This window comes from Macaca mulatta, chromosome 1, assembly GCF_049350105.2.
Source record: "Macaca mulatta isolate MMU2019108-1 chromosome 1, T2T-MMU8v2.0, whole genome shotgun sequence".
Taxonomy (NCBI): Eukaryota; Metazoa; Chordata; class Mammalia; order Primates; family Cercopithecidae; genus Macaca; species Macaca mulatta.
Genome location: NC_133406.1, coordinates 36,506,400 through 36,533,954, shown reverse-complemented (window position 1 = coordinate 36,533,954; position 27,555 = coordinate 36,506,400). Strand labels below are relative to the sequence as shown.

General features: G+C 43.6%; 1 protein-coding gene across 8 annotated transcripts in view; it reads left to right on the top strand.

The window, feature by feature from the left end:
- Window positions 1-18,023, top strand: part of ABL2 (ABL proto-oncogene 2, non-receptor tyrosine kinase) — a 119,871-nt gene extending 101,848 nt beyond the window's left edge. For 4 of the 8 annotated variants that reach the window (XM_015122847.3, XM_015122831.3, XM_015122856.3 and 1 more), the window contains 9 exons: window positions 2,341-2,613; window positions 3,940-4,024; window positions 5,437-5,614; window positions 6,700-6,884; window positions 10,266-10,418; window positions 12,565-12,654; window positions 14,820-14,993; window positions 15,865-16,098; window positions 16,408-18,023. In XM_015122847.3, the coding sequence (XP_014978333.2) occupies window positions 2,341-2,613; window positions 3,940-4,024; window positions 5,437-5,614; window positions 6,700-6,884; window positions 10,266-10,418; window positions 12,565-12,654; window positions 14,820-14,993; window positions 15,865-16,098; window positions 16,408-17,588 (2,553 nt within the window). In that variant the 3' untranslated portion in view covers window positions 17,589-18,023. Of the gene's footprint in view, window positions 1-2,340; window positions 2,614-3,939; window positions 4,025-5,436; window positions 5,615-6,699; window positions 6,885-10,265; window positions 10,419-12,564; window positions 12,655-14,819; window positions 14,994-15,864 lie in introns of all 8 variants that reach the window. The other 4 variants (XM_015122805.3, XM_015122790.3, XM_015122797.3 and 1 more) reach the window with 1 other exon arrangement.
- The last annotated feature ends 9,532 nt before the right edge of the window (window positions 18,024-27,555 follow it).

The window sequence follows — 27,555 nt, the reverse complement described above, 5'->3', positions numbered from 1 at the left end:
CGGGAGGCGGAGGTTGCAGTGAGCCAGGATCGTGCCACTGCACTCCAGCCTGGGCAACAGAGCGAGACTCTGTCTCAAAAAGAAAAAAAGGAAGCAGAAGCTAATCTAAGGTGTTAGAAGTCAGCATAGTGGCTATCTTTGCAAGGGTAAATAGCTGGAGAGCATAAGGGAGGCTTCTGGGGTGCTGGTCATGTTATAATTCTTGGTGTGGGTGACGTTTACATGGGTGAGTTTACTTTGTAAAAATTATAAATTTTCCATTTATGAATTTTATGAATACTTTTATGTATACACTAAAACAAAAGCTTCTTTCTTTGTTTGTTTGTTTTTGTTTTGAGACAGAGTCTCGCTCTGTTGCCCAGGCTGGAGTGCAGTGGCGCGATCTTGGCTCACTGCAAGCTCTGCCTCCCGCGTTCACGCCATTCTCCTGCCTCAGCCTCCTGAGTAGCTGGGACTACAGGCACCCACCACCATGCCTAGCTAATTTTTTGTATTTTTAGTAGAGATGGCGTTTCACCGTGTTAACCAGGATGGTCTCGATCTCCTGACCTCGTGATCTGCCTGCCTTGGCCTCCCAAAGTGTTGGGATTACAGGCGTGAGCCACCGTGCCCGGCCAAAAGTGTCTTTAAGAAAAAATAAATAACAGGTTAGGCGTGATGGCTCATGCCTGTAATCCCAACACTTGGGGAGGCCAAGGTGGGTGGATCACTTGAACCCAGGAGTTCAAGACCAGCCTGAGGAACATAGTGAAACCTCGTCTCTACAAAAAATTTTAAAAATGAACTGGCCATGGTGGTATATGTCTGTGGTCCTAGCTACCCGGGAAGCTGAGGCAGGAGGATCACCTGAACCTGGGAGGTCAAGGCTGCAGTGAGTCATGATTATGTCACTGCCCCCCAGGCTGGGCAATTCAGTGAGATCCTTATTTCTCAAAAATAAAAATTAAAGCTCCCTTGGGAGAGAAGGCCAGAGAATTCTCTCTTACTTTATATTTCTTATTGCTTAGCAAATTAACTATGTTGTAAGCAATTCTGTGAAATCCAATGTGGCTTTTTTTGTTTTTTAAGACGGAGTCTTGCTCTGTCACCCAGGCTAGAATGCAGTGACATGATCTCAGCTCACTGCAACCTCTGCCTCCCAGGTTCAAGCAATCCTTCCACCTTAGCCTCCCAAGTAGCTGGGACTACAGGTGCACACCACCACGCCTAGCTAATTTTTGTATTTTTAGTAGAGAGGGGGTTTCACCATAATGGCCAGGCTGGTCTCAACTCTTGACCTCAAGTGACCCGCCAGCCTCAGCCTCCCAAAGTGCTGGCCACTGGTAAATTGTGGCTCTTTCTTTAATGGCCTAGACACTCAAATGTACATCGTAATTAAAATTATGAAATATTTGAATACTCTTACCAAAAACATCTAAATCAGTGGTTTTCAAGTTATGTTCTTTACAAGAGGAAGGTGATATTTTGTAAATTTTTACAAAAGACCAAGTCCTTGCTTGCTTACTTTGATCAGGGCATCTCTTCTTTACCTATCTTCTGTAGTTGAGTCCACAGTCTTGTGGCTTAAAAATATTTGAAGACTGGCCGGGCACGGGTGGCTCACACCTGTAATCCCAGCAATTTGGGAGACTGGGGCAGACAGATCACTTGAGGTTAGGAGTCCCTGACCAGCCTGGCTAACATGGTGAAACCCCGTCTTTACTAAAAATACAAAGAAAAAAATTAGCCAGGCGTGGTGGCGCATGCCTGTAATCCCCGGTACTTGGGAGGTTGAGGCAGAAGAATTACTTGAACCCGGGAGGTAGAGGTTGCAGTGAGCTGAGGTTGTGACACTGCACTCCAGCCTGGGCAACAGAGTGAGACTCTGTCTCAAAAAAAAAAAAACCATATATATATATATGAAAATACATATATATATGAAAAAATATATATATTTGAAGACCAATGAGCTTGATGATCCAGAGAGAGATCTTGGAAGGTTTTCCCCAAGACTAATTTAGGAAGAATAGGAAAGGCAGATTAAGTAAGATTAAACTGAAGTTCTATGTTTACCCTTGCAGTCATCATTTAACTTTTAAATTTACCTCAATTAAGATAAACTTTTGCTGGGTATAGTGACCCAGTCTGTAATCTCAGCACCTTGGCAGGCCCAGGCAGAAGGATTGCTTGAGGCTGGCGTTTGAGACCTCCCTGGGCAGTATAGTGAGACCTTGTCTGCAGAAAAAAAAAAATTTTTTTTTAAAGATAGCCTCCTATCTTCAGGCCAGTGAAATATGGGCTTTAAAAAAACAATTCTTAATCTCTTTTCAAGTTGTTTAGCTTTTCTGCTTTTCTTACCAGGTATATGTGACTGCTGAGAGCCGCTTCAGCACCTTGGCAGAGCTTGTACACCATCACTCCACAGTGGCTGATGGGCTGGTGACAACATTACACTACCCAGCACCCAAGTGTAATAAGCCTACGGTCTATGGTGTGTCCCCCATCCACGACAAATGGGAAATGGAACGAACGGATATTACCATGAAGCACAAACTTGGGGGCGGTCAGTATGGAGAGGTTTACGTTGGCGTCTGGAAGAAATACAGCCTTACAGTTGCTGTGAAAACATTGAAGGTGGGTTGCTGAGAATTACAGTTTTCAGGCATCTTTTTCTTTTGTGCTCAATCACTTGGAAATATGAGCATGCTCTTCTTTAACTTTGGAACACTTTCCACCCACTGGTGCCAAGCACATCAGCAAATTGTGATGATTAACCCTAGTGCCATTGCTGACAATGCAGAGGTAGATTATTCACTGCAATGCAATGAAACCCACATGTGGGAAAGGTCTGTCTCTGGAGGCTGTTGATGTAGATCTTAGTGGGAGGTTAGAAGCAAATTAAAAGTTATAAAAGCAAAATAAGCTCTTTTGCTTCCTGAGATCGACCCCTGCTGGACAGAATTCTTTGTGCCTTGTCTGAGAATCATGGGCCTCTTTCTTGTTCTGTCCTTCCTCTCCCTTGTTGTTGTTCCTCCTGTCTCTTCGCAGTTAGAGCACTTCTTAACATTCACAGAAATCTTTTTCCTGGTACTACTATATGTCTCCTTTAAACCTCCCAGTATCAAATTATAAGGTTTTCACTCACTTGATTGTCCCAGACCCTCAGTAACTGTCTCTAGTATATCACTCATAAGGGCTATTCTTCAGCTAATAAGTAGTAGTCAGTTCTGTTTCTTAAGCATATTCTGAGTGTAAAGCAATATATAAGGCCTTGCTCTCTAAGAAGATTATGATCTAATCAAGAAGATAAGTATGTAAGCAGCTAAGTGCTAGGTCTCCTCATTCAAAGCCTGAGATATCTGAAGAAATAAATTGTGAGAGAACTGAAGTATCCAATACAGGGCTCCTGTGTTTCAGTTGATTATAGGACATGATTGCTGAATTTTGCTTCTCCTGCTAATTTTTACTCCAGGACATTTTTCTTTCTAAGTTGGACTTCTTAAAATAATAATCATTTCGGCTGGGTGTGGTGGCTTATGCCTGTAGTCCCAGCAATTTGGGAAGCCCAGGCGGGCCGATCACCTGAGGTCAGGAGACCATCCTGGCCAACATGGCAAAACCCCGTCTCTACTAAAAATACAGAAAGTAGCCAGGCATGGTGGTGCATGCCTGTAATCCCAGCTACTTGGGAGGCTGAGCCAGGAGAATCGCTTGAACCCAGGAGGCAGAGGTTGCAGTGAGATCGTACCACTTCATCCCAACCTGGGTAACAGAGTGAGACCCTGTCTCAAAAAAATAAATTGAAATAAAAATTATTTCTTGTAATATGCTAAAATATTCAAAAGATACTTCTTTTTACTGTTAAAGCTGAAGCTTTAGGATTGTGAGATGAATCAAATGATTTTAAGTTGGGGGTTTGTCCCTCTCGTTTTCTTCTTTCTTACCTTTCCCTTTTTCCAGGAAGATACCATGGAGGTAGAAGAGTTCCTAAAAGAAGCCGCAGTAATGAAGGAAATCAAGCATCCTAATCTGGTACAACTTTTAGGTGAGGAACCTTGCCTGAACCATAGATATCCTCCAAAAATGCTTGTCCTGTAACCCCTTCTTATCTCCAAATGCCCTCTTTTTTTTTTTTTTTTTTTTTAGAGACAGGGTCTCACTCTGTTGTCCAGGCTGCTGTTGAAGTGATTTTCCCATGTGGGCCTTTCAGTATGTTGGAATTACAGGCATGAGCCACCATGCCCAGCCTTCCCCCGCTCCCCCAGCCCCAAAGCTTTCTTTTCAGTCACCATGGTGGAAGCTGCAGGTTTAAATCCACTTCCATAAGTACTTATTTTAATCAGTAGGTTCCATGTTTTAAAATGGCCCAAGAAGCAGTGGCCTGATTGATTTTAGTATATAAAACTGCTCAGTTTGTACTAATTGCCCCAGATTCAAAGTTCAGAAGTGTTCAAAATGGTACTGAACCAAAAACTCATGAAATGTTTTTGCAAAATAAAGAGACATTGAAGGACTGTTGAAGCAAATTAAAAACTGTGACCACACCCATCAGTTTACCTTTACAAGCAGGAAATGCTGTACTATGTTAGATTGGCTTTTCACTGTTCAGGTCACAAAGAACTCTTTTACTAAGCTCTTTTACTTTTTAAAAATAGGGCCAGATTTTTTTTTTTTTTTTTTGGATGGGGGGTGTTTTTTGTTGTGGTTTTTTTTTTTTTTGATAGTCTTGCTCTGTCACCCTGGCTGGAGTGCAGTGGCATGATCCTGGCTCACTGCAACCTCTGCCTCCCAGGTTCAAGCTATTCTCGTGCCTCAACGTGCATCACCACACCCAGCTAATTTTTGTAGTAGAGACAGGATTTTGCTATGTTGGCCAGTCAAGTCTTGAACTGCTGGTCTCAAGCGATCTGTCTGCCTCAGCCTCCCAAAGTGCTAGGATTACAGGCGTGAACCACTGCACCCGACCTCTTGTTGGTTTTTTATAAGGAATCTGCCATATATCAGTGAATTCCTTGACTATGGAAACGATGAAAATCATTTTACAAAGCAGTATTACAGGTGGGGCTCACATAGTCTTCAGCATGTGCACAATTGCTATTACTTTTGAGTAAGTATTGTTAGCCTGCAGTTGAGGAGGAGAATCAAAAGTGTACAAAAGTCTGGACATGTTGGTTTTCTTGGCCCCTTATAGAATTAATACAAGCACGCTGCTTTTGCTCAAACAGACAAATACTCAGAGGCATATGAATTCCCAGAGAACAATATAGTGGAAGCAAGGACTCCCATATAAACCAGCTTCTTAATTTTTGCTTATTAATTTCAGAGAATGTGGTGGTAAAAAGGGAAAAGATTACTGCCGAACTAGACCTGAAAAATTGTCAAATTATTCTTGACGAAAGTGGTTTGAAGTGTTTGAATGTACATTAACAAAAACAAGCACTATTCTTCAATTTTTAGGTGTCTGTACTTTGGAGCCACCATTTTACATTGTGACTGAATACATGCCATATGGGAATTTGCTGGATTACCTCCGAGAATGCAACCGAGAAGAGGTGACTGCAGTTGTGCTTCTCTACATGGCCACTCAGATTTCTTCTGCAATGGAGTACTTAGAGAAGAAGAATTTCATCCATAGGTGTGTAAAACTTACCTCTGACTAACCATGAAGCCATCCTGCTTGACATGCAGATAAAAGGAAGAATGTGAGAACCTTCCCAGAAAATTTCGGATGATTCAAGAAAGTAATTTCGTATTTCACAGGGCCCATTATAATGTCACTTCTAACTTGTAAACAAACGTACTGTACTCTGATTAAAGTATTAATAAGGGGCCTTTGCTGTTCTCAAAACTGAGAACTCTCTTTGGAAAAAAAAAAAATTACAATAGTGATGGGGTCTTGCTATGTTGACCAGGCTAGTCTCAAACTACCAGCCTCAAGTGATCTTCCCATCTTAGCCTTCCGAAGTGCTGGGATTATAGGTGTGGGCCACCATGCCTGGCCAGAGAGCTCTCTTTATTTTGCCCAGCACTGTATCCAAGATCCTTTTTCACCATCTAGTGGCTTTTTTTTTTTTCCCCTTCTTGAGACAGTCTGGCTCCATCGCCCAGGCTGGAATGCAGTGATGCAATCTTAGCTTGCTGCACTCTCTGCCTCCTGGGCTCAAGCCATCCTCCCACCTCAGCCTCCTGAGTGGCTGGGACTATAGGAATGTGCCACCATGCCCGGCTAAGTGTTTTTGTTTTGTTTTGTTTTGTTTTTTTGTTTTTTTGTTTTTTTTGTAGACAGGGTTTCCCCATGTTGCCCGGGCTGGTCCTGCACTCTTGAGCTCAGGAGATACACCCACCTTGGCCTCCCAAAGTGCTAGGATTACAAGCATGAGCCACCACACCTGGCCTAGTGGCTGAGTTTTTAAAATAGTTTTCTGCCTTAGTAAATAACTTAAAGTCTTGTAGAAAAGCATCTATTGCTCACCTATCCCAGTGTACTTATAAATAGGGACCCATTTTATAAAGCCTGCTTTATTCTGCTTCTTGATGAGTGCTCTACAGTGATATATCATTAGTGGGCTTTCTAAGATGTTAGTGATTGTCGGAAAATACTACCATATTTGTCAGCACTTACTTAACTCTGCCTGTAACACAAAGAACCAAGAATAGAGTGTTCACGACCATTTTCCTCACCGTCTGAATGGAATCACATTAGGGTTCTCTTTCCCACAGAGATCTTGCAGCTCGTAACTGCCTAGTGGGAGAAAACCATGTGGTAAAAGTGGCTGACTTTGGCTTAAGTAGATTGATGACTGGAGACACTTATACTGCTCATGCTGGAGCCAAATTTCCTATTAAGTGGACAGCACCAGAGAGTCTTGCCTACAATACCTTCTCAATTAAATCTGACGTCTGGGGTAAGGTTGAAAGGGACTTTTTTTGGTGTCATTTTATTTTTTTTTTAAATGTCTTGATTCTTTAGAGCTTCTCTTACGATGTTCAGTGTCCTCTACCTTTACCTGCCATTCTTCTTCAGTTATTCAGCAAGTATTTGTTAAATACCTCCTAGCTGCCAGGACTGTGCTAAGAACTTTGCATAAACAGAAGTATAGGCCTGGTGTGGTGGCTCACGTTTGTAATTACAGCACTTTGGGCCGAGATGGGCAGATCACTTGAGGTCAACAGTTCGAGACCAGCCTGGCCAACATGGTGAACTCCCATCTCTACTAACTACAAAAATTAGCCAGGCGTGGTGGCACATACCAGTAATCCCAGCTATTCAGGAGGCTGAAGGCTGAGGCAGGGGAATTGCTTGAACCAGGGAGGCAGAGGTTGCAGTGAGACAAGATGGCGCCACTGCACTCCAGCCTGGGCAATAGAGCGAGACTCTGTCTCAAAAAAAAAAAAAAAAAAGTGTAAAGAACAAAGTTTAGGGCCAGGCACAGTGGCTTATGCCTGTCATCCCAGCAGTTTGGGAGGCCGAGGCAGGTGGATCACCTGAGGTCGGGAGTTCAAGACCAGCCAGACCAACATGGAAAAACTCCGTCTCTACTAAACATACAAAATTAGCTGGGTGTGGTGGTGCATGCCTGTAATCCCAGCTACTCAGGAGGCTGAGGCAGGAGAATCACTTGAACCCAGAAGGTGGAGGTTGTGGTGAGCCGAGATCACACCATTGTACTCCAGCCTGGGCAACAAGAACAAATCTCCGTCTCAAACAAAAAAGAGGGAGAGAAAGTAAGTTAGTTTTAAAAAAGAAGTCCCTGCCTTCAGAGAGCTCACAGTCTAGATCTCATATTACATTGGAGTGCTAATAATCCTCTCTGTAAAGCATCTTATTTCCACATTAGGTTTGTTTTGTTTTGTTTGTTTGTTTGTTTGTTTGTTTTTGAGACGGAGCCTTGCTCTGTTGTCCAGGCTAGAGTGCAGTGGCACAATCTTAGCTCACTGCAACCTCCATCTCTCGGGTTGAAGTGATTCTCCTGCCTTAGCCTCCAGAGTTGCTGGGACTACAGGCATGCATCACCATGCCCAGCTCATTTTTGTCATTATAGTAGAGATGAGGTTTTGCCATGTTGGCCAGGCTGGTCTCGAACTCCTGACCTCAAATGATCCACCTGCCTTGGCCTCCCGAAGTGTTGGGATTACAAGCATGAGCCGTTGTGCCCAGCCTCACATTAGGTTTTGTCACTCATTTGCAGAGTACTGTGACACAGAGCTTTGTTTTTTTTTCAAGGGAAGGGTGATGAGGTTTCTATTGGGGGAACCCGCCACCAGTATTTCACCGTAGATTCTTTCTATTTTCCGTAAGTGTTGGCCGGCTGAGAAATAAAGAGAAAGTGTACGAAGAGAGGAATTTTACAGCCGGGCTTCCAGGGGTGACATCACATATCGGTAGGACGGTGATTCCCATCTGAGCTGCAAAACCAGCAGGTTTTATTAAGGATTTCAAAAGGGGAGGGAGTGAGAGAACAGGGAGTAGGTCACAAGATCACATGCTTCAAAGTGCAAAAAGGAGAACAAAGATCACATGCTTCTGAGGAAACAGGACAAGGGCAAATCAGAAACTCCTGATAAGGGTCCAACAAAGATCACAAGGCAAAGGGCAAAAGCAAAGATCACAAAGCAAAGGGCAAAGTAGAATTACTGATAAGGGTCTATGTTCAGCGGTGCACGTATTGTCTTTATAAACATCTTAACAGAAAACAGGGTTCGAGAGCAGGGAACTGGTCTGACCTCAAATTTACCAGAGTGGGTTTTTTCCCACTGTAGTAAGCCTGAGGGTACTGCAGGAGACCAGGGCGTATTTCAGTCCTTATCTCAACCGCATAAGACAGAGTGGCCGTTTATAGACTTCCCCGCAGGAATTCATTCCTTTCCCAGAATATTAATCCTTGCTAGGAAAAGAGTTTAGCAATATCTTCCCTGCTTGCATGTCCATTTATAGGCTCTCTGCAAGAAGAAAAATATGACTGTGTTCTGCCCGACCCCGCAGGCAGTCAGACCTTATAGTTGTCTTCCCTTGTTCCCTAAAATCGCTGTTACTCTGTTTTTTTGCAAGGTGCACTGATTTCATATTGTTCAAACACACATGTTTTACGATCGGTTTGTACAGTTAACACAATAGTGGTCCTGAGGTGACGTACATCCTCAGCTTACGAAGATAACAGGATTAAGAGATTATTAAAGACAGGCATAAGAAATTATAAAAGCATTAATTTTGGGAACTGATAAATGTCCATATTAAAATGAAATCTTCACAATTTATGTTCCTCTGCCGCGGCTCCAGCCGGTCCCTCCATTTGGGGTCCCTGACTTCCTGCAACAGGTTTCATCTAGAATTTGTCTTAACTGATCTGGTTTCTACTGCTCTGAGAAGTAATATGACTTGGCTTCATAGACTGAAAAATCTGGAAATTTGGATTGTGGACCAATAGAAATAGTCATAGGATTCTAAGTCACTTTTAACTAGAAATCTCAAACTCATATAACTGTGACAAAAATCAAATTTTTTTCTGCTCTGAATTTTATCTGATTTTAAATGAATCTGTTTTTATTTTACTCCTCTTATATTAGCTGACTTTAAAACTATTATACTTATTAGATACAATGGTTCTCCCTTATCCTCAGGAGAATACATTCTAAGACCCCCCTTGGAAGCCTGAAGCCAAGGATAGTGTCAAGCCCTGGGTATATAATCTTTATTTGATCTGATAACCGAGAGGTCTTCTCAGTGACTAAGGGGTGGGTAGCATCTATGTTGTGGATATGTTGAGTAAAAGGATGATTTGCGTGTGAGGTGGGAAGAAGAAGCATGGCTTGAGATTTCATCATGCAACTCAGGGCAGCATGCAATTTAAAACTTTAGAATTTATTTCTGGAATTTCCTATTTAATATTTTTGGCCCTTGGATGACTGTGAGTAGCTGAAACTATGGGAAGTGAAACCATGGCATAAGGGGTGACTACTGTATATCAAAAACTTTTCTAAGAATAGTTGAATTATGCCTCAGACTTCTTAAATGGTCATAGTTTATTTTCCCTCATTATAGTAAAGGAAAGCTAAATAAAAATTGGGAAATTTAAATAAAACTGTCTTGAGATTATCTGTAGCATTCCTGTTGCAAATATTTTAGAAGGACAAGCCGTGCTGTAAGAATTGATGAGTATATTATATATTAATGTTGTTGTAGTATGTGTGAACGTTGCCTAAAATTTGAAAGAGAATCACCTGATTATCTAAAATAAAAAATAAATCGGAGAAGAAACACTAAGTGCTTATTTTAATTCCTTATGCAGCTTTTGGGGTACTGTTGTGGGAAATTGCTACCTATGGAATGTCACCGTATCCAGGTATTGACCTGTCTCAGGTCTATGACCTACTAGAAAAAGGATATCGAATGGAACAGCCTGAGGGATGCCCCCCTAAGGTTTATGAACTTATGAGAGCATGTGAGTATTTTTGCATGTTTTAATTTTGAAGGCATAAGCTAGCAGTTCAGAATAGTTAACAAAATTAGAAATATTTCTCCTCTCAGTGTTGTTAGATTGAATCCAGCCTCATGACATTTAAAGAATTTATCATTGATCAGGCAGTTGTCATATCATATACCATTGAATCTTACTGGAATCCTAAGCATAGTTGTTATGGCCTAAATATTGACCCAGTTTCTCAGAGACATTTGCATATTTAATAAGATAAGAAATTGAGTTTAGAGATTAAGGTGGGGAGGACTGTTTTCAACTAGATAAAAATGGTTGCTAAAGACTATGAAGAATGCATAAAAATAACCTCTGTGGTGGATAAACAGAAGCATCTGATTGCTTGCAGATGAAAAGGTAGGAAAGTGAGTAGTGAATTAAATTGCAAGGTTTGTTTGTTTGCTTGTTTGTTTTTGTTGGTGTTATTTTTGAAACAGTCTTGCTTTGTTGCCCAGACTGGGGTGCAGTGACACAATTTTGGCTCACTGAAACCTCTACCTCCTGGGTTCAAGTGATTCTCGTGCCTCAGCCCCTGAGTAGCTGGAACCACAGGCACACACACCATGCCCACCTAATTTTACTTTTTTTTTTTTGAGACGGAGTCTCGCTATGTTGCCCATGCTGGAGTGCAGTGGTGCAGTCTCTGCAACCTCCGACCCCCTGGTTCAAGCGATTCTCCTGCCTCAGCCTCCCAAGTAGCTGGGATTACAGGCGCCTACCACCATGCCTGGCTAATTTTTGTATTTTGGGTAGAGATGGGGTTTTACCATGTTGGCCAGGCTGGTCTCGAACTCCTGACCTCAAGTGATGCACCTGCCTTAGCCTCCCAAAGTGCTGGGATTATAGGTGTGAGCCACCACGCCCGGCCTAATTTTTGTATTTTTAGTAGAGTCAAGGTTTCACCATGTTGACCAGGGTGGTCTCAAACTCTTGGTCTCAACTAATCTGTCCACCTTAGTCTTCCAAAATGCTGGGATTACAGGTGTGGGCCACCGGGCCTGGACCCAATTGCAGTTGTGTTTAAACATAAGTCTGTGTTCTTTCCTCATTGAACATTGACGTTCTCTGTTGCACTTTGTCAAAAATGAACTCTGAGCTCCTCCTTTTTGATATCCTTTTATATTTCTGAATATATACAGTTGATTATTTGTATGGTTAGGCTGAGTTTGAAGACAGGTTTTACTTCTGTTATTTTCAAGTGGAAGAAAACTTGCCATTTTCTAAACCATCTCCCTGTTTCTCCTCATCCTTTTAGTAGAGGGAATAGGAGCTGAGGCTAAATTGAAGCCCCAGCCTTAGAAAGTGGGTTCATGGCCAGGTGTGGTGGCTCACACCTATAATTCTAGCAGTTTGGGAGGCCGAAGTGAGCAGATTGCTTGAGCTCAGGAGTTCAAAAGCAACCTGAGCAATGTGGCAAAATCCTGTCTATATAAAAAAATACAGTAGTTTGAGATTGCTGTGCGCGCTCACTTTGGCTGGGCGCAGTGGCTCATGCCTGTAATCCCAGCACTTTGGGAGGCTGAGGTGAGTGGATCGCCTGAGGTCAGGAGTTTGAGACCAGCATGGCCAACATGGCGAAACCCCCGTCTCTACTAAAAATATAAAAATTAACCGGACGTGGTGGCATGTGCCTGTAGCCCCAGCTACTCTGGAGGCTGAGGCTGGAGAATCACTTGAACCCAGGAGGCGGAGGTTGCAGTGAGCTGAGATTACGCCACTGCACTCCAGCCTGGGTGACAGAGTGAGACTCCGTCTAAAAAAAAAAAAAAAAAATATTATCCAGGTGTGGTGTTGCACACCCATAGTCCCAGCTACTTGGGGAGCTGAGGCAGGAGGATTGTTTGAACCCAGGAGGTCAAGGCTGCAGTGAGCCGAGATCGTGCCACTGCACTCCAGCTGGGTGACAAAGCAAGACCCTGTCTCAAAGAAAAAGGAAAAAGGAATTTAGAAAGTGGGTTCATTATACCTCTGAGTCTAGAGCTATGTTGCTATCATTGTGAACATGCTGTAACTCTAATAAGTATACATCATGATGCATAGAACTCGTTATTAGATATACCACTGGATATTGAACTTCTGCAAGGAGTTTTTAATATTTTCTTCTTCTGTTACACAGGCTGGAAGTGGAGCCCTGCCGATAGGCCCTCTTTTGCTGAAACACACCAAGCTTTTGAAACCATGTTCCATGACTCCAGCATTTCTGAAGGTGAGAATCTGTTGGATTTACTGTTGGTGACTAGTTCTGGGTAGTGGTGGTGGTGGCGATAATGGTAATTACATTTAAAAAATGATCAACTTTTGTAGTTTTGGACTCTGTTTCATGGTATTGAATTAATTTTTGACCTTTATTATTGCTGTGTTGCTATTTTGCTATTTTCAGTGCATCTTTGTGTCTCAAAAAATTGAAATTATATTTTAATTAGAAATTTTTTCAGCCTCCCTATCAGTAACCTTAGTAAGTGTGGTAGCTCTTTAAGCATCAATACTTAGAATGTAGGGAAGAAAAAAGGAAAAAATAAGTATAAACTACATCTACAAAGCAGAACCAAGTTGTAAAAACAATAACCAGACATTCCATTTCTGGAAATAGATCTTAAGGAAATAATTAAGAATATAAACAAAGATTTAACTACAAGGACATTGCATCAAAGTATAGTTTATAATAGTGAGAAATTATGAACAACTGAAATATCTACTGGACTGTAAATTATTACATCCATATAGCTGAATATTTAAAAAGATATTCATATATATGTGTGTGTGTGTGTATGTATATATGCACACATTTTTTTTTTTGAGACAGAGTCTCACTCTATCGCCTAGGCTGGAGTGCAGTGGTGTGATGTCGGCTCACTGCAGTCTTCGTCTCTCAGGTTCAAGCAATTCTCATGCTTCAGCCTCCCGAGTAGCTGGGATGGCAGGCGCCTGCTAGCACACCTGGCTAATTTTTGTATTTTCAGTAGAGATGGGGTTTTGCCATGTCGGCTAGGCTGATCTCGAACTCCTGACCTTAAGTGATCCACCCTCCTCTGCCTCCCAAAGTGCTGGGATTACAGGTGTGAGCCACAGCTCCCAGCCTTCTTGGATATATTGACATGGAAAGGAGTTAAAGGTTAACTTAGTAAACGAGGATATCCAGATGTCCAATAACCGTGCTCAACATTACTCATCATAGAGAAATACAAAATAAAACCACAATGAGATACCAATCCACGGCCTACCAGAAAGGCTTAAATTAAAATCAGACTGGCCTGGCACAGTGCTTCACGCCTGTAATCCCAGCACTTTGGGAGGCCTAGGTGGATGGATCACTTGAGGTCAGCAGTTGGAGACTAGCCTGGCCAACATGGTGAAACCCTGTCTGTACTAAAAATACAAAAACAAAAACTAGCCAAGCATGGTGGGTGCCTGTAATCCCAGCTACTTGGGAGGCTGAGGCAGGAGAGTCACTTGAACCCGGAAGATGGAGGTTGCAGTGAGCTGAGATCGCACTGCTGCACTCTAGCCGGGGCGACAGAACAAGACTCCCTGTCAAAAAAAAAGACTGGGCACTGTGGCTCACACCTGTAATCCCAGCACTTTGGGAGGCTGAGGCAAGCAGATCACAAGTTCAGGAGTTCAAGACCAGCCTGGCCAACATGGTGAAACCCCATCTCTACTAAAAATACAAAGAATAACTGGGTGTGGTGGCTTGCTTCTGTAATCCCAGCTATTCAGGAGGCTGAGGCAGGAGAATCATTTGAACCTGGGAGGCAGAAGTTGCAATGAGCCGAGATCACGCCATTGCACTCCAGCCTGGGCAGCAGGGTGAGACTCCATCTCCCAAAAAAAAAAAAAAAAAATCAAGCCAAAAATAATAACATCAAATTTTAGCAAGCATGCAGAGTGACCACAGCTTTCATGTGAAATAGTATTGCCATTGGGGGACAGGTTGGCAGGGCCTAATAAACCTGAATGCACATATACCCTGTGATCCACCAGTTCTCCTACATTGTGCCGATCAGACGTGCATAACATTGTGAACCAAAAGACACATAGCAGGATGATGCTAGCAACGTATTCATAGTAACTCCAAACTGGAAACAACCTAAACATCCATCAGGAGGAGAACGGGCGGATTGTGGTATATTCACACATTGGCATGTTACACAGCAATGAGAACCCCTGCCACATATAGCAGCATGGACAAATCTACAGAGACGGTACTGGGCGAAGGAAGCCAGACAAAAGAGTACATACTTTATGATTCCGTGTATGTATTTTAGTACTCTACTTGCCAGTTCTTTCTCAGTTGTGTGCCTTTTCTGAAAAGAACTCCCTTTTTCTGTTATGAAATTGTACTTTTTATTGGTCCCCTTATCTTCCTCACAGAGGTAGCTGAGGAGCTTGGGAGAGCCGCCTCCTCGTCATCTGTTGTTCCGTACCTGCCCCGGCTACCTATACTTCCTTCCAAGACTCGGACACTGAAGAAACAGGTGGAGAACAAGGAGAACATTGAAGGGGCACAGGATGCCACAGAAAATTCTGCTTCCAGTTTAGCACCAGGTATGGGTCTTTCGGCAGGTAGAATCAAAATAGAAACTGCTTTGTTGAAAGAAGCATGGAGTATGAGGCTTTTATGTTCACTTTCATGCCCGTCTTCCTGGAGGGAAGCATGGCGTCTCTTTTACCCACCCACAAAGCCCTTGGCTCCGCATTGCCAGTGTTGGTCGTCCTGATCTTTCCATCCAACATACAACTGTGGCTCCAGTTTCATCTCCTTAACCCTGGGTTCCCAAGTAGGTATCATCTTTACAGTTCCATCAAAAACTTCGCTGAACCTGATAGAGGAGAAGAGGTTGTGCGGTGGTTTTTAAAGAAAGGATGAGTGTTGAGGTAATAACCGGCGGGTTATCTCCTCCCTGGCTTTTTTTTTTCTTTTATTTTGAGATGGAGTCTCACTCTGTCGCCCAGGCTGGAGTGCAGTGGCCGGATCTTGGCTCATTGCAAGCTCCGCCTCCTGGGTTCACGCCATTCTCCTGCCTCAAACTCCCGAGTAGCTGGGACTACAAGCGCCCGCCACCACGCCCGGCTAATTTTTTGTATTTTTAGTAGAGATGGGGTTTCACCGTGTTAGCCAGGATGGTCTTGATCTCTTGACCTCCTGATCCTCCTGCCTTGGCCTCCCAAAGTGCTAGGATTACAGGCGTGAGCCGCCGTGCCCGGCCCCCTGTCTCCCCTGATTTTTAAAACTCATATCACGTTTGGAACACCAGTCACCGTGAAATGATAATGTATTTATTATTTATCTCTGAGTCCTGCCAACACCTGACACTTGATAAATGCTGACAAAACTCTTATAATGCTGCCTCGGTAATTCAAATGTGATAGATTCACTTCTTGTCTTTTAAGTTACTGATCGGCCATTTCTCGTCAGGGTTCGTCAGAGGTGCACAGGCCTCCAGTGGATCCCCAGCACTGCCTCGAAAGCAAAGAGACAAGTCACCCAGCAGCCTCTTGGAAGATGCCAAAGAGACATGCTTCACCAGGGATAGGAAGGGGGGCTTCTTCAGCTCCTTCATGAAAAAGAGAAATGCTCCCACACCCCCCAAACGCAGCAGCTCCTTCCGAGAAATGGAGAATCAGCCCCATAAGAAATACGAACTCACGGGTAACTTCTCATCTGTTGCTTCTCTACAGCATGCTGATGGGTTCTCTTTCACTCCTGCCCAGCAAGAGGCGAATCTGGTGCCACCCAAGTGCTATGGGGGGAGCTTTGCACAGAGGAACCTCTGTAATGACGACGGTGGTGGGGGTGGGGGCAGTGGCACTGCTGGGGGTGGGTGGTCTGGCATCACAGGCTTCTTTACACCACGCTTAATCAAAAAGACACTGGGCTTACGAGCAGGTAAACCCACAGCCAGTGATGACACTTCCAAGCCTTTTCCAAGGTCAAACTCTACATCTTCCATGTCCTCAGGGCTTCCAGAGCAGGATAGGATGGCAATGACCCTTCCCAGGAACTGCCAGAGGTCCAAACTCCAGCTGGAAAGGACAGTGTCCACCTCTTCTCAGCCAGAAGAGAATGTGGACAGGGCCAATGACATGCTTCCAAAAAAATCAGAGGAAGGTGCTGCTCCAAGCAGGGAGAGACCAAAAGCCAAGTTATTGCCCAGAGGAGCCACAGCTCTTCCTCTCAGAACGCCCTCTGGGGATCTAGCCATTACAGAGAAGGACCCTCCAGGGGTGGGAGTGGCTGGAGTGGCAGCTGCCCCCAAGGGCAAAGAGAAGAATGGTGGGGCACGACTTGGGATGGCTGGAGTTCTAGAGGATGGAGAGCAGCCAGGCTGGCCTTCTCCAGCCAAGGCTGCCCCCGTCCTCCCAACCACTCACAACCACAAAGTGCCAGTCCTTATCTCACCCACTCTGAAACACACTCCAGCTGACGTGCAGCTCATTGGCACAGACTCTCAGGGGAATAAATTCAAGCTCTTATCTGAGCATCAGGTCACATCCTCTGGAGACAAGGACCGACCCCGACGGGTAAAACCAAAGTGTGCCCCACCCCCACCACCAGTGATGAGACTACTGCAGCATCCGTCCATCTGCTCAGACCCTACAGAAGAGCCGACTGCCCCGACTGCAGGACAGTCCACGTCAGAAACACAGGAAGGAGGAAAGAAGGCAGCTCTGGGTGCAGTGCCCGTCGGTGGGAAAGCTGGGAGGCCAGTGATGCCTCCACCTCAAGTGCCTCTGCCCACATCGTCCATCTCGCCAGCCAAAATGGCCAACGGCACAGCAGGTACTAAAGTGGCTCTGAGAAAAACCAAACAGGCCGCTGAGAAAATCTCAGCAGACAAAATCAGCAAAGAGGCCCTGCTGGAATGTGCTGACCTACTGTCCAGTGCAATCACGGAACCTGTGCCCAACAGCCAGCTGGTAGACACTGGACACCAGCTGCTCGACTACTGCTCAGGCTATGTGGACTGCATCCCTCAGACTCGCAACAAATTTGCCTTCCGAGAGGCTGTGAGCAAACTGGAGCTAAGCCTGCAGGAGCTACAGGTGTCCTCAGCAGCTGCTGGTGTGCCCGGGGCAAACCCTGTCCTTAATAACTTACTGTCATGTGTACAGGAAATCAGTGATGTGGTGCAGAGGTAGCCACTGTTAGCCTGGTGGGAAAATGCACACATTTCTGAGGGGAGAGGGAAAGGGACTTGTTTTCCTGTGTTCTTGTTTTCAGAAAATGAAAGACTCATACTTGAGTGTGTTTATGTGAAGTACCTCAGATCCCTGAGTTCTCACGTTTACAGTTTCATCTCAAAAATAAGAAGCAAACCACATAAGTATAGGAGAGGTAAATTAAGTGGGGGCGAGGCAGTCGTGGACAGGGTTGGAAACTGCACTGGAAAATAGGGAACATGTGTATGTCATAAGGAAGGCAATGCAGCCCATCCCTACCTGGGATGCTGGGAGGTGCTAGGCAGGGCTGCTCTCAGCAAGACCGCAGCAGCTGCACCCAGACCTGGGGCTCTGGTAGGTACCAATGGTGATTATGCTCCAATTTACCTAATGAATTTGGTGGGACAGAAGAAAGGAAAGCTGGGAATATACCCAGATAAATTTTTGTTCAGGACTGTTGGAAGCAGATGTTAGCCTTGCTTGCTTCCACAAGGCCATTGCTGCTGTAATAAGAACTGCAAATCAGAGCACTACAACACAAAACTGGGAAATGTGGCCCTACCTGAATGCCTCTGTCCTGTTTTCCGCTGGTGTATTAGTGCAGGAAGTAAAGAATGCTGGAAAGTTGAAGCAGGGGATTGAAAACCTTCTGAAATCTTACACAGATTAGCAGAAGTCACTTCTCCCAGTCTGGTATATTATTTCATAATGGACCAGGATCGGCTTCCTGCTTGTTGGTGGCTATCTGTAAACCATAAGTACAGGGGTCTCCCTAGTGGTTCTTCTCTGTCTTTTGCTGGGCAGGCTGTCTTCCTTTATTCCTGGTAGCATTCAGAGCATTAACCAGTGTTGATTTTGAAAATAGTAGTCCCTGCAGATTCTCACAAGGGAATGAATCCTGTTGGGATACAGTTCCCCTGCATACTGACACACTGGCCAAGGACTTGAGCAGCTGCGTATTTTTCTTTATTAACTAAAATACCAGGGAGATGGTCTTTTCTTGAAACCCGGTGGCCTGTGACTGAGAGGAAAAGCTGGCTTGGTCCTAATGGCTGTTTCTCTACCTTTCCCCTCCCTTATCACCTTGAGCCCAATCTAGGTAGAGAATAGGGAGAGGCATTCTCCTCTGTGTGGATTTGAAGTGAATCACCCCCATGTTATTCTCACGTGCTTTTCTTCTCTCACATATTCCTCCCTACCCCCCACCCAATCATTGTGCTTATTTGTACAGATCTTATTGGGAATATTCTTTATTTATTTTGTCATTTCACTTCTATTTTAAGAATGCATAATTGAAGAGTAGTCATTTTCAGGGAGCACCAGTTAGACCCTGGGAACCTAATGACTTAATCCTTAAATATGTTTTGCCCTTGAAAAATAGGCCTTTTCCTTCCCTACTTAGTTATAATTGTGGAAGCTAATTAGGATGGCATGGAAGTGAATCTAATGAGTTAGGTATTATTAATGTTCTTGGTATTGGGTCTAATTCCAATTACTGCTTCATTCTCTTTTTAGAGCTTTATGAATACTTCCCCCATCCTCCCCAAGGAGAGCTCAATACACACGTATTTTTATTTTGTTCTCTCAAAGGAATATTAGCTTAGGAAGATAGGAATTCAACATTGAGCAGTGAGTTTTCTTCCTGGCTCTGTCACTGATACAGTGTCAAACCACAGCCCCATCTCTTAATCTGTTCAATTAAGGTAATAGTGCATGTTCTCAAGGGTGTTGCAAATAAGTGTACAGCTGTCCCTTTGAGAGCCTCTCTGGAAAGCTCTTTCAGTGCAGTGTTGTCATGCTGAATGGTTTTTCATTCTCTTATTTGCTGAGTAGAAAATATTAATGAAATTAAGAATTGCTGCGATTATGTTAATTGGGCTGGAATACTAAGGGGGAAACTATGTTTTGAATTGAGTTTGGCATTTTTGACCAAGAACAAAGTTGAGTTTTCACTGGAAAGAAAGGAAACCTTGATTCTTACCATTGCTGCTCCAAAGGAGGCCCAGGTTAAGAAGATTAGAGGAGACAAGCGGTGCTGGGCATTCCTGGCAGGTGTTGGGTGATCCCCGCAGTACGTCGCCTGCAGCTGCAGCACAGGCAGCTAGTGATCAGGTTCATCTCCTCGTAGAGGTTGGAAGAGAACTCAGATGTGAAAACCAGCCGTCCTTTTCCCACCTTCTTTCCTGCCATTCTCGCTCATCATACTTGTCCATAAACTTGAAGAACTCGTTTTAGCAGTTAGCCTTTTAAGGTCGAGGATGGGAAAGCTAAAACTTCAGAATATTATTATGCTGCTTTTTAGGTTTATCCCTGTTGTTGTGGGATGCAAGTTAAGGGATTATAATTGTTTTTCAGGGTTTTTTTGTTCTTTGTTTTTTAAGCAAGGGCTCTATTTTCCCTTGAGAGTTCTGGAAATAAGCCTTGGAGAAACACTACTGAGTGTATGTAGGCTCCCTGGTTTTCTCGCCCAACAACAATCTGAAGGGTAGGGGTGGGGGCTGTGTCTTACTCAGGGGCAGCACCTAGCTCTGTCTTGCCTACAGTGGGTGCACAATACATAAATGGAATTGATTTTTGTCAACACTGTCGAGTGGCATTGACTGTTGGAGCACACCCCATCCACATGATGCTTGAACTATGTAACTTCAGGGGTTGAGGGCTCAAGGTTCAGGTTAAAGAGGCACTGTCAACTTACTGTACAAGCATAATTTAGGTTTTTCCTTTTTCTACTTGAAAAGGACCAGCTTAAACACAAACCCTTATGTAAATTAAAAGGTTTGAATCCAAAGCAGAGAAAACTGCTTCTAGAAACTAAAAGTGTAGTTTAATTTTAGCTATTCTAAAAGCAGTGAGAAAAGGCCCACGTACAAGGCATTGACAATTTTCTAACGTGGTTATGCTGTGTATCTGGATGCACAGATTGTGTATTGGGCTGCCACTGCTTGATTCCTTTCATGTACAGATAATATTATTTCAGTTTAGATTTCCTACTTTAAAATGCCGTGATTTGTGTTGAATACATCTTGATTGTGCTTTACCTAAAGTATTTTCTTAAAAGGCTTTGTGTAAAATTTAAATGTATATATTTTCCTGTAGACTTCCATCATGATTTTCAGAGATTAGCCTTAAAAAATTTGGCCCTAAGAAACTCATTCAGTGTTTTTCTAGATGACCTCTGTACGTAGAGGTCGTTACAATGGAGACCCTTTACCAGCAGCATTTTAGGATTTAAATTAGATGGAGAGTTTCTTAGGATTCAACTGAAAGTTGGCCAGTAAAATATTTCCCAGGTAATAAAGCATGCTGACTTTGCTAAGGCACTGCCCATTTTTGTTTAACTAAAGTCATGGAGATTTTGAGTTTAAAGGATGCAGTATAGATAGTGGTTTAGTGTTTAGGCTCTAATGCCGGTCTAAAAGGCAAGTCATTTAACCTTGGGAGCCTCAGTTTCCTCATTGTAAAACAGGGATAATAATAGTAACTACCTCAGGGTTGTTGTAAGGATTAAATGAGATGATATTTGTAAGATACTTAGCTCAAGTGCCTGGCACACAATGAGCACACTCTATAAATGTTAAACTGCTACTACTATTATTAACACCCAGTCTAGGGATGCACAGCAGGATCCCCTAGGGGGAAAAAAAAACCAAACTGACGGAATAGCCCCACTCCACAGAATTCCCAGTGGACTGGGGTCTCGGCCAGTGTATTCTCCAGTGATCTCACCAGGTGTTTCAAACACCCACTGCTATCTGAAAACTATTAGTACCCCAACCCTTTTCTTTATAGATTAAGAAACTAGCAGAAGATGGTTCAGTAACTTGCCCATTGTCTCAACACTTAATTAGTGGCAGAGCCAGGACTAGAATTCGAGTCTCTTGACTTTATGGTTGTGGGGTCTTTCCACCATACCTGCTGCCATGTGAGACACTGCAAAAAAGTGGCTCAGAATGACAATCAGCCTGTGTGGTGTTGCACACTTTGTAAAGCACATGCTCCTGACACTCTGACCTTAAGGGATTTGAATGTGGAGTAATGGGGACACGAGCAAAGCAAGCACTCAGTAGAATTCAGTCATTTAAACAATCATATGGGGTCATTCTTTTGGACAGACCTCAGCAACACAGCAATGTGCACTTTGTAGTAAAGAAAACCAACTTGAGTTGTTAAAAAACCTAGTTAGTCCTACATTCCTTTTTCTTAAAAAAAACTTTATTGTTCACATTGTTTTAATAACTATGAGATAATGTATATGAGAGCACTTTGAGAAAATATCAACTGTAATATAACTATAAGGTGGTAGTATTGTCTGTTTAAAAGATAAGACAGTTGATTCAATGTGGATGGACCCTGTGGGGGACCTGAAAATGCAGATATGTAAGAATCACCTCTGTCCTGTATCACAGTTAGAAATATGAAACTGCTTAACGAATATGAGCAGGTGTAGCAAGTGTTTTGCTAAAGTTGTAGTTCAGAGCTGAATTACTTCAGGGAACTAGGGACCAACTTTTTGGTTTAATTCCGATCTTTAAAAAGTAAGAATGTGTACTCACTCCAGAACACAGAAGCTCTTCCAGGGACCTTGACTCAAGAAGGATGAGGCCCTCTTCTCCATTTGTCCACTATATGCTTGGCCATTTATCCTAAATGTGGTGGGAGCAGACTTGTTATCTGTTATGTTGACAGTGTCTTTTTTAACCTATGTCCTGCATAGTTTTGTTAGGTTTACAGGGGGAAGTGGATGGCCATAAAACCAGTGCACTCTGGGAATTACTTTTCTAGGATTTCCTACCAGTTATAAATGACATTGACATTTGTCATCTATCTTTTTTTTTCTTTTTCTAAAAAGAGTAGCTGAATTTAATTCACCTATTATAAAATACTTGAAAGGAAATTGCATTGGTGGCCACTTTTGAATGATAGTTACATTTCATGATGACCCCTCCTGCTCCCTTCCATTTTGCTACTGATGTCATTGTTATTATCAGGCTGTGCCCCTACCAGGAGTTCATATTGGGTTGACGGGGTTATCTATATTTTTGTTCTTGATTTTTGAGTTTCATCGTCTTGCATTAAATTGTTCCCCCTGGATTTGGGGTTCATCTCTGTGCCCTAAGGATCTGCTGTGACCAATCCTCTTTTTGTAGGTGGGTCTCTGGCTTAAGTATTGATAGGCTTCAGCGGTTTGTATCTCTGTCTTAGCTTATATCAAGCCAGTAGTAGCTCACTTCCTTTGTAAATGCCTACTTCAGTCTGGAATCCGTAGGAGTATGTGAGAACTTCTGAAACGTCTCCCACTCTTTAACAGTCAGGATATCTATATCATTTGGATAGAGTTCCGGTTTTTCAACTACTAGACTTTTGCAAGGCTTGCTTCCCGCCCCGCCCCCGCCCCAGCAAGCCAGTAGTAATCGTTATTGTTACTTGCTCTGTTCAGCACAACTGTGGTTCACTTGAACTTCACTGTCATTCCCTGTGCTCCTCTCTTACTGGGAAGTGTGGGTAGGATTCAGGGCTGTGGGCGGGCCGCGCCTGCTCCAGAGCACTCACCCGCAGACTCCTAGTCCAGCCTGTCTTTTGGGAAGTTTATTGCAGTGTCCACAAGGATGAATTTCTGCTTTTCATGCCACCTCTGTGAGGTATGTATTCTATCTTGAGTATGTACAAGATGATACCTTTTGGCCGGGCTTGGTGGCTCATGCCTATAATCCCAGCACTTTGGGAGACCAAGATGGTCAGATCACTTGAGGTCAGGAGTTTGAGACCAGCCTGGCCAACATGGCGAAACCCCATCTCTACTAAAAATGTAAAAATTAGCCAGGTATGGTAGTACACGCCTGTAATCCCAGTTACTCCCGAGGCTGACGCAGAAGAATTGCTTGAACCCAGGAGGCGGAGGTTGCAGTGAGCTGAGATTGCGCCGCTGCACTCCAGCCTAAGTGACAGAGTGAGACACATCAAGAAAAAACAAAAACAAGATGATACCTTCATTTCTGACTCAATATCCTAGATCCAAAGGACAGGAAATTAGGGAAGACTTCACCCTGTGGGATCAGGATAAAAAGATCCCATACTCCTCCCCAGGTAAGGAGGCCTTGTGGCAGATCATAATTGAAAGCTGACTTGGAATGGCAGAAACTGCTGAGAGGCCACCCTTGGAGATTTGTGCCTTCAAAGATAGATTTCATGAGTCTTACAGAGGAAAAACTTGTCAGCTGGGTTGATTTTGCATGATTATTGAACGAGAACTGGTAGACACGAGCTTCTCAGGTGGCAGTGGCCAGAGCCTCCATCTGTGAGAATCCCCCACTTGAAGTGGTTTCCTGAGAGTGCTCACTCAGCAATGGCTGCGTTTCTCAAGCCCACCTGCGAGGCCTCACTGGACCCTTCCCTCCAAGTGCACTTACTTCTTCATCCCCATGTACATCTCTAACTTTGAAATTGTTTACCTCTCCTAGAAAAATCTTACCTTTTACCCTGAGCAGAGTAGCAAAGCCCTGTTCACTCAGAGGGAGCAGCTGGCATGTTGAAGGGGAAAGGCCAGGCACAGCACTGTCCTCAGACCACCCCATATCTGGAGCAGAATTGTGATACATGTCATCTGTGTCTGTTCTGGAAGAATCTCTGTTCATCATTGTACTCGCATCAGCAGATTTTCAGGGTCCTCCTTGTCATTCCAGGCTACTGAGCTGAACCCTTAGAAGCTGGGGTCTCCGAGCATGCTAAGTAACCTTTTAGGACACGCTGGAGGCAAACTGTGGAATGCTAGCAGGCTTTATGAAAGGAAATATAGGGAGTTTGTGTAGTCGGAACTTGCTTAGATTTGCTTCTGAATCTCAGAGCGGGAGTTTTAAATCATGTAATTAGGCACCATCAACTTTAGCTGGAGAATGGGACTTAAATGTTCACATGTATGTATACTTAATTTTCAGCAATTATAGCACAACAAAAAATATGCAAATTTATTGTTTTAGAAGGTATTGCAGGACTAGGAACGCTTTAGGGTCATCAACAGTAAACCTCAGATACTGTTCTGCATGATTCAGAAGTACCATACCAGGTATTGTGAGTGGCAAGAAGGCCAGGAGACAGAGATGCTTCTGGTAGATGAAGGCCAGAGAAACCAGCTCTCCTCCATTTGACAGCAATTTTTCACTGTGGCCGCTTGGACTCCATTATGTTTTGAGAGGAATTTATTGAGATCTTGAGAAATCACCATGATGAGGATGATTGTCAATTAGTATTCAGAAACTAGAAAGGAACAATGAGATACTCATTGTATGGTTCTTTAGGGCATATGTTTGAAAACCCTTTCATCTCAGATCTGTATAGCTGGTCTGCGTTTGTGTCCGTAAGTGCACGTGCACTGCCGTCGTGCCCATTAAGAACGGGGGAGTAAGTAAAAGAGGAATCACTCAGATCTTTCCTTGGGTGAACAGCGGTGGTGTGGTTGGTGTGTTGACTGTGAACAGGCTGACTTAGCTGTTGATGCATACTCAGAACCCCCATCTCCTCCCAGACTCTGCACTTTTCCTTCTGCAGTCTGATTCTCTAATGACTGTCACTGGACAAACCCCAGTTTTATGCTTGCTTAGTAAAAATAAGTTTAAACATTTCATGGTGGTTGACAGAGCTTTGTCCCAAAACATGCGGATTCAGATTCTTTAAAACTCGTTGAACATTTATACCAAAGGTCCCGCCCTGCAGGTGTGTATGTGGTGCACAGAGAGTGGGGTTTGGAGCATCGGGCACTGTGTGCATTGCTGAGGGGACATAGTGAGACAACGTGGGATTTTAACTAAAAACACATCAGTCGTGGGCCACGCTACCAGTGTTGTCAGGTATTTGTTCTTCATTGTTGTTGTAATATATTTTCCGTTGTTTTTCTAATTTAATTCTCTCCCTCTGTTGTCTGACTGTGAACTGCTAACAGTGTTAAACTTGATGTAAATAAATGAGGCCCTTGAAAGGGACTGCTCTCTCTGTCTTCTCACAAGGTTTGCCAAGTTGTGTTTTGTTTTAAATAAAGGTTGCAATATTTTATTGGCAAAGTAGGCTGGAGATTGGAGTGTTTATCCCATGATTTCAGTTGACAGGGAATCTAAGCAGCGTTTCTTTCTCTCTACGTAATACGGATGTCTATAAAGTAAAGAAGCTGCTTTTAGCAAGCAGCCCTCTGGCACATTCTTTAGAATGTCCTCTGTGGGGGTGAATACTCATCCGTTGATGGATTACATTTTTGGAAGTGAACAAAAGGCATCATCTGGAGTCCAGGCTGCTGTGCATAAGGTGGGTAATGTGTTTGTATGTGTGTCTTCAACATGAAGCGACTGTCAAGTGAAATTTAATTCTCTCAAAATCCATTCTGAGGACAACTCCAAGTAAGTTCTAAGTGTTTTGAGTCAATGTAGCATTTATAGAGTGGGTGTAGAACCCCACAGGATAACATTCCATTCTGGTTGATGTGGTCTTCAGTTTTTTATGAATGAGTTACTGCTTTTAGAAGTAACCTTAACTAGGTATGGGTAGAATATACACAAGTTGTGCATACATGAGGCCCAATTAAACTGGCTAGTAAGCAGCAGTTTATACACCTCCTCACATTCCACCTTCAGTCCTTTTCTCCCACTCATTTTTGGTTGTCTAGAAAGTCTTGTTTTTAGAATCTTCCAAGAATCTCTCAATGTGATTTAACTTACAATTTTTTTTTTTTTTTTTTTGAGATGGAGTTTCCTTTCGTTGCCCAGGCTGGAGTGCAGTGGCATGATCTCGGCTCACTGCAACCTCTGCCTCCCGGGTTCAAGCAGTTCTGCTGCCTCAGCCTCCCAAGTAGCTGGGACTACAGGTGTGTGCTACCATGCCCAGCTAATTTTTGTAGTTTTAGTAGAGACAGGCTTTCACCATATTGGCCAGGCTGATCTCGAACTCCTGACCTCAAGTGATCCACCCACCTCGGCCTTCCACAGTGCTGGGATGAGTTTGCCCACTGCCTAGACAGAGCCAGTTTATCAAGACAGAAGAATTGCGATGGTGAAAGAATAATTCACGCAGAGCTGGCTGTGCCAGAGACCGGAGTTTTATTATTACCCAAATCAGTCTCTCAGAAAATGGGGGGGTCAGAGTTTTTAAGGATAATTTGGTGAGTAAAATCATGGAGAATCGAAGCTGTTCTCTTCTGCTGAGTCAGTTCCTAGGTGGGGGCCACAGAACTGGTTGGCAGGTCCAGGTGGGGCCATCTGGTTGTTAGAAATGAAAAACCTGGAAAGACATCAAAAAGGCCAATCTTAGGTTCACAATAGTGACATTAACCTTCAAGAGTAATTGGGGAAGTTGCAAATCTTATGACCTCCAGAATAATGGCTGGTAAGAATTCCAGTTCCTCTCATCTTGGCTTAGTGGCCTTTCATTTGTTTTACAAGAACGGTTTAGCCTTTTTGGGAAGGGCTATTTAAACAAACTATACACAAAAATCCTTCCCAAAGCTAGTTTGGCCTATGCCCAGGAATGAACAAGGACAATTTAGAGGTTAGCAACAAGATGGGGTCAGTTAGGTCTGATATGTCACTCATAGTTTTCTCAGTTTATGATTTTTGCAAAAGCGGTTTCATAGGCACTTTATAAAAATGAACTCATGTCATCCAGCGACCCTATGAGGTAGGTATGGTTATGCTGGAGTGGACACGGAGGCTAAACTGCTTTCCCGTGGCCTCACAGTGGTAAGTGGTGAAACCATGGCTCCAGCCCTGGCAGTCTGGCTCCAGAGAATGTGTTTGGAACCACTATATTCTGCTGCTTGTCCTGGTTCCCCAGGTGGGAGGTTCAGATCCTCTGTTTATGACGCCAAACACAGCTGGCCAGTGCTGGAACGGATGCCACCTGTTCTGTCTCTGAGACTTACCCTTTAACAAGTGTGTTCAGTGCGTTTAGAGCCTGGTGTGCAGTAGCA